This window comes from Dipodomys merriami, unplaced genomic scaffold (assembly GCF_024711535.1).
Source record: "Dipodomys merriami isolate MVZ:Mamm:240054 unplaced genomic scaffold, mDipMer1.0.p SCAF_11, whole genome shotgun sequence".
Lineage (NCBI taxonomy): Eukaryota > Metazoa > Chordata > Mammalia > Rodentia > Heteromyidae > Dipodomys > Dipodomys merriami.
In genome coordinates this window covers 48,746,589-48,759,747 of record NW_027202382.1, presented here as the reverse complement: position 1 = coordinate 48,759,747, position 13,159 = coordinate 48,746,589, and the positions used below count along the sequence as shown (strand labels likewise).

The 13,159-nt window shown below is 64.4% G+C and overlaps 2 protein-coding genes across 2 annotated transcripts in view; both read left to right on the top strand.

The window, feature by feature from the left end:
• The window catches only part of Qsox2 (quiescin sulfhydryl oxidase 2), a 30,904-nt gene extending 25,796 nt beyond the window's left edge, over positions 1–5,108 (top strand). The window contains exon 12 of the mRNA XM_070015042.1: positions 2,353–5,108. Coding sequence (XP_069871143.1) covers positions 2,353–2,900 — 548 coding nt within the window. The 3' untranslated portion in view covers positions 2,901–5,108. The remainder of the gene's footprint in view (positions 1–2,352) is intronic.
• A 2,139-nt stretch (positions 5,109–7,247) lies between these two features.
• Positions 7,248–11,870, top strand: Lhx3 (LIM homeobox 3). Its single transcript, XM_070006877.1, has 6 exons — positions 7,248–7,341; positions 8,780–8,951; positions 9,752–9,954; positions 10,430–10,581; positions 10,663–10,831; positions 11,452–11,870. The coding sequence occupies exons 1-6, from the start codon at positions 7,248–7,250 to the stop codon at positions 11,868–11,870; spliced, it is 1,209 nt and encodes a 402-aa protein (XP_069862978.1).
• Positions 11,871–13,159: the final 1,289 nt, after the last annotated feature.

The following is a 13,159-nucleotide window of genomic DNA, read 5'->3' as shown; positions in this document are numbered from 1 at the left end:
TTATCTCCAATAGACTACTCAAAAAAAAAAAAAAAAAAGCCAGAAGTAGTGTTGGGTCTCAAGTGGTAGACACACCTTGAGCAAAAGGCTTAGGAACAGTACCTAGACCCAAAGTTCAAGCCCCAGGACTAGCAAAATAAAATAACACCCCCAAAAAATCAGAAGTTGAGCTGTGGCTCAAATGGTAGAGTGCTAATCTAGAGCAAAAATGCTCAGGGACAGTGTCCAGGCCCTGAGTTCAAGCCCTAGGACCACTACACACACACATGCACATACACACACACACATAGACTATAAGCCCAGCCTGTCTTTGGGGTTAGTCTGTAACCCCATAAGGTGGTTTTGTTTTTAAAAACTACGACATATGTGTTCTCTCAGAGTTAAGTAAATTCAAAGTATTCACAAATCAATGGCAGATTAAAATTAGGCTTAAGAATAATTCTACTGAGAAATAAATTTAATAAGGATGAATAGAAAATGCCCCTAAATGGTTGGTTTTCATTTAATCCACCGTATTATAAAACATGACAACTAAAGCACTAAAGAGAATTGGTTTTCCTTTGCGCTAAGAGCTGAGGGGCCTCATGGTGAGGGATTTCCTTGTCCCTGTCAGCTGCTGTCCCAGGCTGAGGTGTCCTCCCAGACGCCTCCCGCCCCGCCCCCGCCTCCCCAGAGCTGCTGCTGCCGCTGCGGCAGCCAGCTGGCTACCCAGCCTCGAGCGCCCACTTCACTGGGCTGCAGCAAGATGGGGCTGTGCGTGTCCATCCACGGGTGTGTGCCAAGCCTCCTCACCAGCCCCCAGGCCTGCCTCCAGCCTGTGGAGGGAGGGAGATCCGACCTGGCTCTCCTGCCAGAGAGTCAGGCCCCTGAGGACATGATAGCTCTCCGTGTCCACCGTGAGTTCATCCAGGTCATCCACTGGGCAGTGACCCCAGAGGACGCGGCTGGCCTCAGCCTCGTCCCCTCCTTACATGTGGCACCTAGCAAGCAAGTTAGGTAAAGGGGCCAAGCGTAGCCAGCATCCCCAGCACACACTTGAGAAACCTTGAGGGTGGTCAGCAGGCCAGGGCAGCTGTGGCAGCCAGAGGCACCGAGGGCCTAGGCCTGTGTGGTGGGAGCCTCTGTGCTCCGTGAACTGGTTCAGCAAAGGGGTCTGGAGCTGGACACTGGGGGGATGCCTGAGCACTGCCAGTAAGAGGACAGTGGCTCAGGGTGTGTGCTCCACGTAGCCCCGGCTGCACAGTGCCTCGGTTCACAGGGCACACCTCTGTCCGGTTCCTGGGCTGACCAACTTTCCGCGTAGCAGTCCTCAGTTAGAATTTTGGTGGGTTTTTTTTTTTTTGGGGGGGGGGGCCATTCCTGGGGCTTGAACTCAGCTTAGGTGCTGAACCTGAGCCTTTTTGTGTTCAAGGCAAGCGCTCTACCATTTGAATACAGCGCCACTTTTGGCTTTTTCTGAGTAGTTTATTGTAGGCAAGAGTGTCACGGACTTTCCCTCCCAGGCTGGCTTTGAACTGTGATCCTCAGATCTCAGCCTCCTGAGTAGCTAGGATGACAGGCGTGAGCCGCTGATGCCCGGCCTCAGTTTTGATCCAAGGAAGGAAGGGGTGGGTGTATCTGGTGAGCTGCAGAGTCCCCTCGGTGCCTGCAGGGTGCCTAAGCTGCCCGGTGGGTGGCCGCAGCCATCCGGAATGGGAGTGCTCCGATGGATTCCACTCCAGAAGCTGTCAGCAGGTGGCCGCGAGCACTCGCAGTGGTGTGGCAAGGCTGTGCCGCAGGGTGCTGCGTGCCGTTCACCAGAAACTGACCAGAGGAGCTGCAGGGAGCCCCGGGGAGGCGCCGTGGGCGTACTGCTGTGAGCCTGGAGCTGGAAACAGCCGTGGGGGAGCCCACTCACCTCCTGGAGGGAGCAGGTGGTGGAGTGGAGCTGCCTCTGCCTGTCTTGGTCCTGGGTTATGAGTGTGTCCCTGCGGGGCCCTGGCAGGGGGGCAGGGGCCTCCTGGCAGCCAGAGTGGCCTGGGCCTTGAGTGCCTGGGAATGGTAGCATAGACAGGTGAGCATTTCCCGTGGAGGGCAGGAGCTGGGTGGGTGGCAGCAGGTGCAGTCAGGTGAGTGGCAGGTGTGCCAAGCATGCAGGCCTTGGAGTGTAGACACGGGTGACCGGGGGAAGGGGACCTGCATGGGGGGCCCAGCGGGGGGGGGGCTGTGCTGCTCAGGCCAGGGAGCACAGAGACATCTGGCCCCGCTGCACAGAGATGGGAGCAGCAGCCGGGAGGCTGCATGGGTGGGAGGCCAGGTGTGCCCCGGACTGGAAGGCCTTCCTCACCATGCCGCCCCTTCCCTCCCTCCTAGGCCATCTGAGTGAGGACCCCAAGTTCCCAAAGGTGCCGTGGCCCACCCCAGAGCTCTGCCCAGCCTGCCACGAGGAGATTAAGGGCCTGGACAGCTGGAACGAGGGCCACGTGCTCCTGTTCCTGAAGCGGCACTACGGCCGTGACAATCTTGTGGACACGTATGCTGCAGACCTGGGCGATGGCGGTGACGGGGCAACCGCGGGCAGGGCCCAGGCGGAGGGTGGGGGACTCGGTCCCCCAGGGAAGCCTCAGGGAGCCCAGGATGACCCAAGTCTCCATCCACTCCATGTCCTGGACCCCAGAACGGACCTGCTGGAGAGCTTGCACCACCGGCTGGACCTGAGACTCCAGAGTCCCCAGGGGCCCGGGGCCCGGGAGGAGGCTGAGGCCGAGGTGCCGCTCCTCGGGGTTGGCTTCTCCAGCCTGGACATGAGCTTGTGCGTGGTGCTGTACGTGGCCTCTTCCCTGTTCCTGATGCTCATGTACTTCTTCTTCCGCGTGAGGTCCAAGCGATGGAAAGTCCGCCTCTACCACCCGGCTGTATAGAGCCCTCCTGTCCAGCTCTACCACCCGGCTGTGGAGAGGCCTCCTGTCCGGCTCTTCCGTCCAGCTGTATAGAGCTCTCCTGTCCAGCTCTACCACCCGGCGCTACCACCCAGTTGTGAAGAGGAGTCCTGGGCAGCCTTGGCAACGCTCCCACAGTGCTAACATTTGTGATCAGGGATTTTGTAACCATGCCAGACTTGGCCCTTCAGAGTGCAGGCAGCCCTGCTGGCCCCTGGGCTTTCCCAGCTCGTGTCAAAAGACATCTGTGTGTTCACTGTCCTAAGTTGGAGCACGCAGGTCTGCACAGGGCCTTCCCTGCACTCCATCCTGCCTACCAGGCCCGTCCGAGGGACACAGCGAATGGAAGCGCAGTGGCCTTCCCCCACACCCCACACCTCCAGCCTGGAAGCGGCCTGGGGTCTGTGCATGTAGGCCGAGGCTGTGCCTGCAGGCAGCAGAGCCCAAACGTTTCTACCACCCGGTGCCCTGCGGGGTGCTCACTCTGTGCACAGGCCCCCAGGCAGGAACGGGGCAGTGAGTGGTGTGGCTTTACTTTCTCTCAAGGAGTGACCCAGGGCTGTCAAGTAGTGGCTGGTTTGGGGGGGCAGGGTGGTGGCAGTGCCTTTTAATTGTTTACTGTTGACAAGGGACTGAGGGATAGCCCAGTCTGGCCACTCTGGAGGCAGTATGGGCCAGCTGGAAGGTGAGTGACCATAGCGTCAAGGGAGGGGTAATGAGAACTGGTCCACTCGGGTGGGGGCGAGCAGGAGGCTTGTAGGAGCCTTTGTCTTGTATCCCTCATCTCACACAGAAGAAAGCACCAGGAGCGGCTAGGTGTACAGGGCCCAGTGGGAAGGATGAGGACCTGGCATGGGCCCCAAACCCCAGGACTCCTTGAACTGAAGCTGTTGAGAAGGGTCCCACACAAGCTAGGCTCTTTGCAGGCCTCAGGGATGACTTTTAACCATTCCACAATTTAAACTCACTTTTTGTAAAATTAAAACCACCATTGGCATGCAGTTTCAGGAGCATTCCTGCTGAGATCCTTTGTGGCCATTGGTTTGTCTCACAAGCGTCCTTTTATTTAGATGAAATAGACCAATGCCTTTGTGTGTGTGTGCACACGCACATGCACACACACAGGAGTGACTAGAAGAGCTGTAAATACTCTTTCCACTTTGCCTATTGTGATTATGTATGGCAAATGGTCCCTGAGGACCCTGTAATGTGGCTGTGGCCTGAGAAGTGCAGACAACTGTCCCCTGGGGCTGTCCTTAGCCAGCCTCCATTTTGTGGGAGGCGTGGATTTGGAGGCCTGACGCTTTCCAGGGCAGGAATAGCCTCGCTGCCTTGGCTCTACCACCTTGAGCTCCTGCTTCTCCTGGGCCATGAAGGACCTTTTCGTTTGATGCTTTTTAACCTCTGAAATCCTGTTTTTTTTTTTTTTTTAAATGAACCTGTCTTTGTTACTAAAGATGTTGGCCCATCTGACAGGTCCCTCACATCTCCAGGCAAGCTCTGAACCCCCTGTCTACCTCTGTGGATGCCTTCTCCACCAAGGAGGTGTCTTCAGTGGGCAAGGTGGGGCTCCCGCAGTGCATTCTCCAGTCCGACCTTCATGGAGACCCATGTTCGGCAGCGCTGGCTTTCAGCTTCTCTCCTGCTTCCTGAGGATGAGCTTCCCCAGGCAAATCTGGGGAGAGGGGCTGCCATGATGTGTGGGGCCAGCCTGCAAGGGATCAGGACTCAGATGCCTAGATTACCTGCTCAGATCAGTGGTGCCACCTTTAGGCAAGGTGTAAGCCTTTGTGTGTGTGTGAGATATATTGGTGGGTAATGTCAGTAATCCTAGCTACTCAGGAGAGATCCCAGGATCACAGTTTGAAGTCAGCCCAGGAAGGAAAGTCCAAGAGACTTAACTCCAGTTAACCCAAAAGCCAGAAGTGGAGCTGTGGCCCAGGTGGTGGAGTGACAGCACCCAGGCCCCGAGTTCAAGCGCCAGTGCCAGCCCACACAAAAAAAGGTATTGAGACCAATGAATACAATAGGGAAGTAATATAAATGCTTATTTATTTTTAATGAAGAGATTTTGATTAAAACTGAATTGACATGGGAATATCAGTAAAATTTCTTAACTGGAAGGAAAGTGAGTATTTTGTATTTAAGTAAACTATATGTGTGCATTTTTAAAATAAAATCTGACATTTGAGAAAATTGTCATCATTCTTTTGAAATGTGAGCCAGCCAACTACAATGTGATGGGGCGGGGACAGGAACATCTGAAATTCTGGAATTTCCTCTATTGAGCCAGAAGTCTTTTTGGAAGGCAGCCCTGAGGTCAGACAGAGACAAAGATGGGAAATGGATTACAGAGGATCTTGGAGCTGGCGTGGATGGAGGTGGCTATGGGACCTGTTCAACATCTCACTAGTACCTGGACACAGACCCTCTGAGGGGCCGTGCCCCTACACAGCAGGGGTGGATAGGCGGCTCTGCACTGAGCCCCTTTCTGGAGTGGAGCCTCACTGGGTAGCTTGGCCAAGGGCTGCCTGCCTCTCTGCAGAGGAGGGGGCACAGGTGTCTGAGTGTATTCAAGTGACCTGTGATGTGTACATGTTGAGTGTCAGGTTCTTTGGGATGCAGGCCCGCTGTGGTCCAGCAGCAGCAGCTCACCCACAGGGGAGAGCCTGGCATGGGCAGTCTCCTGGAAGGCTGCCAACAGGGCCAGCACCTGACGGCCCGCTTCCCGTGAACAGGCGCTTCTCAGCCTGGCCCGGAGCCTCCGCAGAGCAGAGCAGGACTCTAGCAGCTTCCTGGCGGGGCAGTGGGTGAAGAGTTGGGGAGACACCAGTCTCTCCAAACCCAGCCGGAGGACCAGCTCCTGCGGCCGCCCGCCGCCCGCCCGTGGGGGCGGGGACAGGGGAGGGGCGGGCGGGAGCCTCCCTCAGCACCACGGACAGGGCCAGTTCGGGGCTGGGCTCCGTCCCAGGAACCGGGAGCTCCCAACCCTCCCCGGGACGCAGACCGGACCCACGATGCTGCTGGAAGCAGAGCGGGGTCGTGACCAGGAGCGGCCCGGAGCCCGCACGGCCGCCGCCCTCCGCACCTTCGGCGGGGCTGCAGGTGAGGTCGGAGGGTCCGCAGGCCTCCGAGGGGCGGAGGCAGAGCGCGCGGGCGGCGCGGAGGCGCGCGGGGCAGCCGTGGGCCGCGGGGGTGAAGGCTGACAGCAGCCCCTGGGCTGGCGGCAGCGGCGCGGGGCGGGGCGCTGACGAGCGCGGGGTCGGCAGAGCTCCCGCCGAGCCGCCTTCCCCGAGGGCCGTCCTGTGGCCGCGGACGTTGGAACATAATGGAGGCTTTGTTGGCGGCCGGCCAGATGCCCCAGCGGCGTGCGCCCCCGGCCGCCCGTGGCCCACGCCGCCCACCAGCGCCCCCGGCGGGCCCCGACGCCGCCCCGCGCTGGTGCGCCCGGCCCTCGCTGTCTCCAGTGTGGTGCTCGGGCCGGCCCGGGACTCACCGTCCAGGAGACGCAGGCGGGGCACGCAGGGAGGGCGCGCGACGGCGCCAGGCCCGGGACGCCCCTGCCCGCGCCCGGCCGGCCCGGAGTGCATGAGCGGGCTCCCCTGCTGTCGGGTGTGCTGGCGCTGTTGTGTGGAGCCACAGCTGCAGACGGGGCGGGGGCGCGGGCGGAGGGGGACGGAGGGGGGCGCAGGCGGAGGGGTGACGCAGGCGGGTAGGAGGGGGGCGCAGGCGGGTAGGAGGGGGGCGCAGGCGGGTAGGAGGGGGCGCAGGCGGGTAGGAGGGGGCGCAGGCGGGTAGGAGGGGGGTCGCAGGCGAAGGGGGACGCAGTCCGGGCCCCGGCGCTGCCCCGACTCCGCGTCCCCGTTGTGTGTCCAGGCCCAGGACGCGGGCCCCGCTTCCCTTGCAGGGGCCGGGCTCGCTGCGCCTGCGCGGGCCGTTCATGGGCGGCCCGGGGCCCCGTCCGGCTCCCCGCACTCCGCGGAGGCCCCGCGCGCCACGCTCGCCCGCTTTGGGTTCCGGGTTCTGGGTTCCCGGTTCCCGACGCCACCGTAGGAGAGCCCGGCCCGGCCCGGCCCATCCAGAGCCCCCGCGGGGCGGGTTCCCGCCCTCGGCTGGGCTCCGGGCCCCGCGCGTCCCCGCGACCCCCGGCTCCGCCCCGCGCGCGGCTCCGCCCCCCGCCGCTCCGCCCCGCGCGCAGCCGGAGGCTCCGGGCCCCGGGCCGCCCGCGGGCTCTGCGGGGCCGCGCCACCAGTCTCGGGTCTGCGGGGTCCGCGTCGCGGCGGCCGCGGCCTGGCGGGTCCGAGGGCGGCCTCGCCCGCAGCCGGCCGCATGGAGGCGCGCGGGGAGCTGGACCCGGCCCGGGAGCCGGCGGGCGGAGACCTGCTGCTGGCGCTGCTGGCTCGGAGGGCCGACCTGCGCCGAGGTGGGTGCCGCGGGCCCGGGCGCGGCGGGTCCCCGAACGTCCGCGCAGCGCGCCCGGCCGCGGGGGCTCGGGCGTCCGGGATCGGTTGAGGGGCCCCGGGGCGGCGCCAAGCCGGGCTCCGGAGCGGGGGGGGGGGGGCGAGGGGCTCGCGGCCCGGCGGGTCTCCGCGGCCCTCGCCGGGTCCGGCCCCGCGGCCCCGCGGCACGGAGGCGGCAGCGGGGCCGCGGCGTCGAGCGGGACCGTACTTCTTCCCGAATGCCGGTCTTGGCGGCGCCCGCGCGCTCTGCCCGCCGTCAGGTCCGGGGACCGGGACAAGCCCGGCTTCAACTCCCGGACGCCCGGCGGCCCCGGCGGGCGCGGGGAGCGGGCGGCGGAGGGCAGCGCTCGGACGCGCGGCCGGCGCGGGGGCTCCGCGGGCCTCACGCGGGTGCGGCGGGCGCGCCCCGGCTTTTTTGCGGGAAGCGGGCTCTCGCGGCCGCCGGGCCTGGGCGCTGTCCGCGCCGCGGTGCTGAACCGGCGCCGCCCGGCGGGGCCCGGCGCCCGGCCGTCCTGGGCTCGCCGCCAGCCTCGGGCGTCCGGGGCGCGGTGTGGGCCGCGCGGTTTTGCTCGACGCGGGACCGCGTCCACCGCGGTTTCCGGCCAGTGCTGGCGGGAGGTGCGGCGGGGCCCCTCCGCCCCCTCGAGCCCTCGGCCGCGTCCTCCCGGCGGGCGGCCCGTCCGAGCAGGTCCCGCTCCCGCGCCGGGCTCCTCGTCTCGGAGACCCGGTCTGAATTAGCGGGTCCCGCCTGCCGCCCCCAAGCCCGTAATCTCTGCGAGCAGAGCTGGCCAGGACTGGGGCGCTGGTCTAGTCACCGCGGGAGGGCACCCCACACCGCCTGCACCCCTGCGCGGGGAGCCCCGCACACCCACCCAAAGGCGGGGAGTGCTGCTGTCACTGACGCCTGAGGGTCTGACAGACCCCCAGCCCGGGGGCTGCACCGCGCAGCCTCCAGAAAGAACGCCCCGGCCGCACAGTTGTTCTAAGTCAGAAGTTAGAGGCGCTTCGCTGGTGCTCGGCAGAGTAAGGAGGTGTTTTTCCCATTCACGGTCCGGCTTTCCAGGCAGTCCCCCACCCCCACCCCGTCCTCCACCCCCGCACCAGAGGTGAGGTTTCCGTCTGATTGTAGTCTGGGTCCTTCCTGGCTAGGTGAACATCTTGGGGTGGACAGACACCCTTGGCCCCAGAAACAGCCTGGTCCCCCTCCTTCCTGCTCACGCGCATTTCTAGATGCTCACGCACGTTTGCTCTCATCTCCCAAGCCACCGCCGGCCATGGCGGGGATCCCTGAGTCCCTGAACCAGGAAGCTGGGGGCCTGGGGACCGCGGGGGCTGGGCCTGGCCGGGGAGAAGGTAACCTCTCCAGCCCGGCCCCTGCCCCAGCCACTCCTCTGTCCACAGAGATCCCGCTGTGCGCCGGCTGTGACCAGCACATTCTAGACAGGTTCATCCTTAAGGCTCTGGACCGGCACTGGCACAGCAAGTGCCTCACGTGCAGCGACTGCCACGCGCCGCTGGCCGAGCGCTGCTTCAGCCGCGGGGAGAGCGTCTACTGCAGGGACGACTTCTTCAAGTGAGCCCGTGCCCACGGCCCGGGGGGCCGGGCTGGAGGGGAGGCCAGGGCGCAGCCTGCCGCAGGAAACGGGGAGTGTGGCCCGACCGGGCCGGGCCCCAGACCGCCTGCCACCCAGGCTGCGGTCCGGGGCCTCAGCCAGCTCCAAGTGGGCCTGGCCCAGCAGGTCAGAAATTATTACTTAAAATAATAGTAACTTGAGCCAGCTGCTAGTGGCTCACGCCTGTGAGTCTAGCTCCCTGGAGGCTGAGATCTGAGGATCACAGTTCAAAGCTAGCCCGTGCAGACAAGTTCTTTAGACTCTTATCTCCAACCAGTCACCAAAAAGCCTTGGGAGTGGAGCTGAGACTCAGGTGGCAGAGTGCCCATCTTGAGTTGAAAAAGCTAAGGAATGGTAGAGTGTAGGCCCCTGCATTGGCACAAAAATTAATAATTTGTTTTGTAAATAATGGAAGTCTTAAAAAAAAAAAAAGAGGAGCTCCATTTTGCAGAGCTGTGTAGACGCACTCCCTCAGTCTCGGGCTTTTCTCCCTAAAGGGGAAGGAGCAGCATAGCTCCAGGACGCAGAGGGAACTGGGACCGGCACTCCCCGTCCCAGGAGGAGCAGGCTCTGCTCACCCCCGTGAGGACTTCTCGGTAGTTTGAGGCCCTGCCTGGGCTGCAGACCTGACCAAAGGGCTGGGCTTGTGGAGCCTTCCTCCGGGGTCTTGGGCCGGCGCGGCTGCGCACCTCTGACCCGCTCTGGGCGTACGAGCGTGAGCCGCGGGGCTGAGCCGCGCCCTGTGCTTGTGGGTCCGCAGGCGCTTCGGGACCAAGTGCGCCGCGTGCCAGCTGGGCATCCCGCCCACGCAGGTGGTGCGCCGCGCCCAGGACTTCGTGTACCACCTGCACTGCTTTGCCTGCGTGGTGTGCAAGCGGCAGCTGGCCACGGGAGACGAGTTCTACCTCATGGAGGACAGCCGGCTGGTGTGCAAGGCAGACTACGAGACGGCCAAGCAGCGAGGTCAGTGTGCGGCCGGGACGTGGGCGTGGGACGCGGGGCCAGCCTTCCGGTGAGACCCTCACCTCCACGGCCTTCCTCCCGCCGCTCGCCGATGGGCTCAGGGAGCGTGGGATTAAGTGGTTTGTAGCCAGGTGGTAGAAGGATCTGGAAATTGTGTAGATTCTGTGACTACCAATACGGCTCTGAACTATTCTCCAGACATCCCAACCGTGAGGACCCCAGCCTCACCCACACCTTCAGGGCAAAGGGGTTGGAGGCCTGTGTGGAGGCTGGAGGCGGTGTGCAATGGACAGCGGGTTTTCATAAAGAGCCTGGTGGCCGCAGAAGCCACCTGTGTGGACACCCCTCCCCTGCGGCCGCCGGCGCGCCCCGTCGCTCTGACAAGTGCTTGGAGAGCATGGGCCCTGGGGAGGGCATTTGGGCGAGCTGGGCGCTGGGCGGAGGGCACAGCTGGCCTCACCGCTGTCCTCCGCAGAGGCTGAGGCCACGGCCAAGCGGCCCCGCACCACCATCACCGCCAAGCAGCTGGAGACGCTGAAGAGCGCCTACAACACCTCCCCCAAGCCGGCCCGCCATGTGCGGGAGCAGCTGTCCTCCGAGACCGGGCTGGACATGCGCGTGGTGCAGGTCAGCGCTTGCTCCCCGACCTGGAGCCGCCTGGCAAAGCAGGGGGAACCTCTGCGGGCCCTCACCACCCCTACCCCCCAGGTCTGGTTCCAGAACCGCCGGGCCAAGGAGAAGAGGCTGAAGAAGGACGCGGGCCGGCAGCGCTGGGGACAGTACTTCCGGAACATGAAGCGCTCCCGGGGCAGCTCCAAGTCCGACAAGGACAGCATCCAGGACGGGCAGGACAGCGACGCCGAGGTCTCCTTCACCGGTACAGAGGCCTCTGCCCCGCGGGCTGATGGGTCACGGGTGTCTAAGGAGAGCCTGGGCTCCACCCGTGGCTGTGAGTTTCTGAGTTTCCTCCTTGAAGCCATTCACGGGTCTGGGCCACCCGCCCCGAACCAGATGGGGTACCGAGTCCCCGTGACCCCGTCTCAAAGTGAGCACCGCCTCCTGAGGGAGATCCGGGTTGCCGCTCTGGCTCCCGCACTCCGCAGTGGCTTTTTGGGGGACAGGCAGTGCGGCTTGGAGGTCAACTGTAAATGTCCAGGCTTCTTGGATGGGGAGGGGTAGAAAGGCGCCTCCATCCTCACTAGAGACACCCCAACATGCCCCGAAGCGCCCCCTCCTCTTTGGGACTGCGTTGTGACCTCAGGCTGCTAGCTTAGCTTCTGGGGCTTGGATTTCCTCCCCTGCAAAGTGGAGGTGGCAGCGGGCCGGGCTCCCGGCTGCTGGGGCGGCCTTCCAGCTCTGATGGGGGCTGGGAACCCCGCCATTTCCCAGTCGCCCCGCGCCGGCCGCAGGGGGACGCGGGAGGGCTCTGGCTGGCTGCTGCGCTGTGGGGGGGGGTCCCCATCCCCTCAGCCCTGACAGCTTCCCTTTTCGTTGCAGACGAGCCGTCCATGGCCGACATGGGTCCGGCCGGCGGCCTGTACGGCGGCCTGGGGGAGCCCACCCCCGCCCTGGGCCGGCCCGCTGGAGCCCTGGCTAGCTTTGCGCTGGAGCACGGAGGCCTGGCGGGGCCGGAGCAGTACCGGGAGCTGCGCCCCGGCAGCCCCTACGGCCTGCCACCCTCCCCGGCCGCCCCGCAGAGCCTCCCCGGCCCCCAGCCCCTCCTCTCCAGCCTGGTGTACCCTGACTCCAGCTTGGGCCTCGTGCCCTCGGGGCCCCCGGGCGGCCCCCCGCCCATGAGGGTGCTGGCGGGAAACGGACCCAGCTCAGATCTATCCACGGGGAGCAGCGGCGGTTACCCCGACTTCCCCGCCAGCCCCGCCTCCTGGCTGGACGAGGTGGACCACGCGCCGTTCTGACCGAGGCCGCTGCTGCACCAGCGCACGGGGGCTTGGCTGCCGGGCAGCGGCGAGGCGCGGCCTCTCTGTCTCCCAGCACCTCTGAGGCCAGCACTCCTGGGGGGGGGGATTCCAGTCTCCTCCTCGGACATGGGCGACCCGTGTGGCAGCTGTTTTGTAGGCAATGTCCCCTTAGGACCAGATAACGGCACTTGGGGCTTCTCGGTGGTACGGGATCTGTCGAAGTCCAAACACTAGCCTGCTTTCAGTTCCTAGAGGACCTTGCCTTCCTCCAGGGCCTCGGGGCTACGATGCCCCTCCTGGGGGGCTCTGGCACCCCGCCCCCAGTGCTCCAGGAGCTTCCCGGGGCCCCTTCTCCAAGGTTGCGGTCAAGTCTTTAAGTCCAAGGTTTAATCCCCTCCTCAGGCGCACAGGGCCAGCCCAGGCCACGAGGCCCGGGACGCAGCGGCTAGCAGAGCTGTCGCCAGCAGCCACAGCTCTCCGCTCCAGTGGAAGCGGCCGGCGGAGGAGGCGGGCAGGGCTCTGGCCCTGGGAGAGCGGGGCAGCCCGCCCCAGAGACCGGCGGCTGTGTCAGCCAGTCACGCCCTAAAACCAGGCCCCGGCTACCTGTTGGTTCTGTGAATGTCCTGTGGCGTTTATTTATTCTCTGGTGAGCAGCTCTTTCCAAGACTTCAATAAATTTGTCGGTTAGATTGGCTGGCTCGGCGTGTGTTGGGGCGCTGGGAGAGGCGCCCAGATGTGTCTGCCGGCGGGAGGCGGGGCTGCTCCTCACAGCCTTTGGCCCCCAGCCCACAGTTGGGCTCCCTTTGCCCTGGATCTTGGCCAAGCTCCAGAGCCGTAAAAGGAGGGGTGCCCGAGTGTCTGCCCTGGGTCCGGGGAAGGAGCAGGGACTGGTGTGTGCAGGGGAGGGCCGGGACCCGGCGCCGGCACCAGAGCCCTGGGGCTCGCTGTGGTGTGAGTTCCGAGCTGAGCTGGGAGCCCACCACGAGCCCCAGTGTGGGACCTGACCCCCCTCCCTCAGACCCGCGGACTCCCAGAACAGCAGTGACAGTCCCTGGAAGGAGAGACCTCAGTAAGGGCCAAGGCCCCCCCCACCTTAAGTGGGTGCTCCCTGGGGGGAGGGAGGGAGGGAGGGGAGGACAGATGGGCAGGAGGCCACACCCCAAGCAGAACCCGGCCCTTCCCACTGGGGAGGGGACCTCCTCCCAGGGCCTCCCTCAAGGTTAGTGGTAGGAGGGGTGGGCTGGAGCTTTCGCGGGGGACTGGGAGGGTCCCCTCCCCCTGAGGGT

Bases quoted from the DNA above. Each gene is read 5' to 3' on its own strand.
- Lhx3 (XM_070006877.1), top strand. From the start codon at position 7,248: ATGGAGGCGCGCGGGGAGCTGGACCCGGCCCGGGAGCCGGCGGGCGGA. The intron at 7,342-8,779 runs GTGGGTGCCGCG...CTCTGTCCACAG, and splicing joins GAGGGCCGACCTGCGCCGAG to AGATCCCGCTGTGCGCCGGC. The intron at 9,955-10,429 runs GTCAGTGTGCGG...TGTCCTCCGCAG, and splicing joins CGAGACGGCCAAGCAGCGAG to AGGCTGAGGCCACGGCCAAG.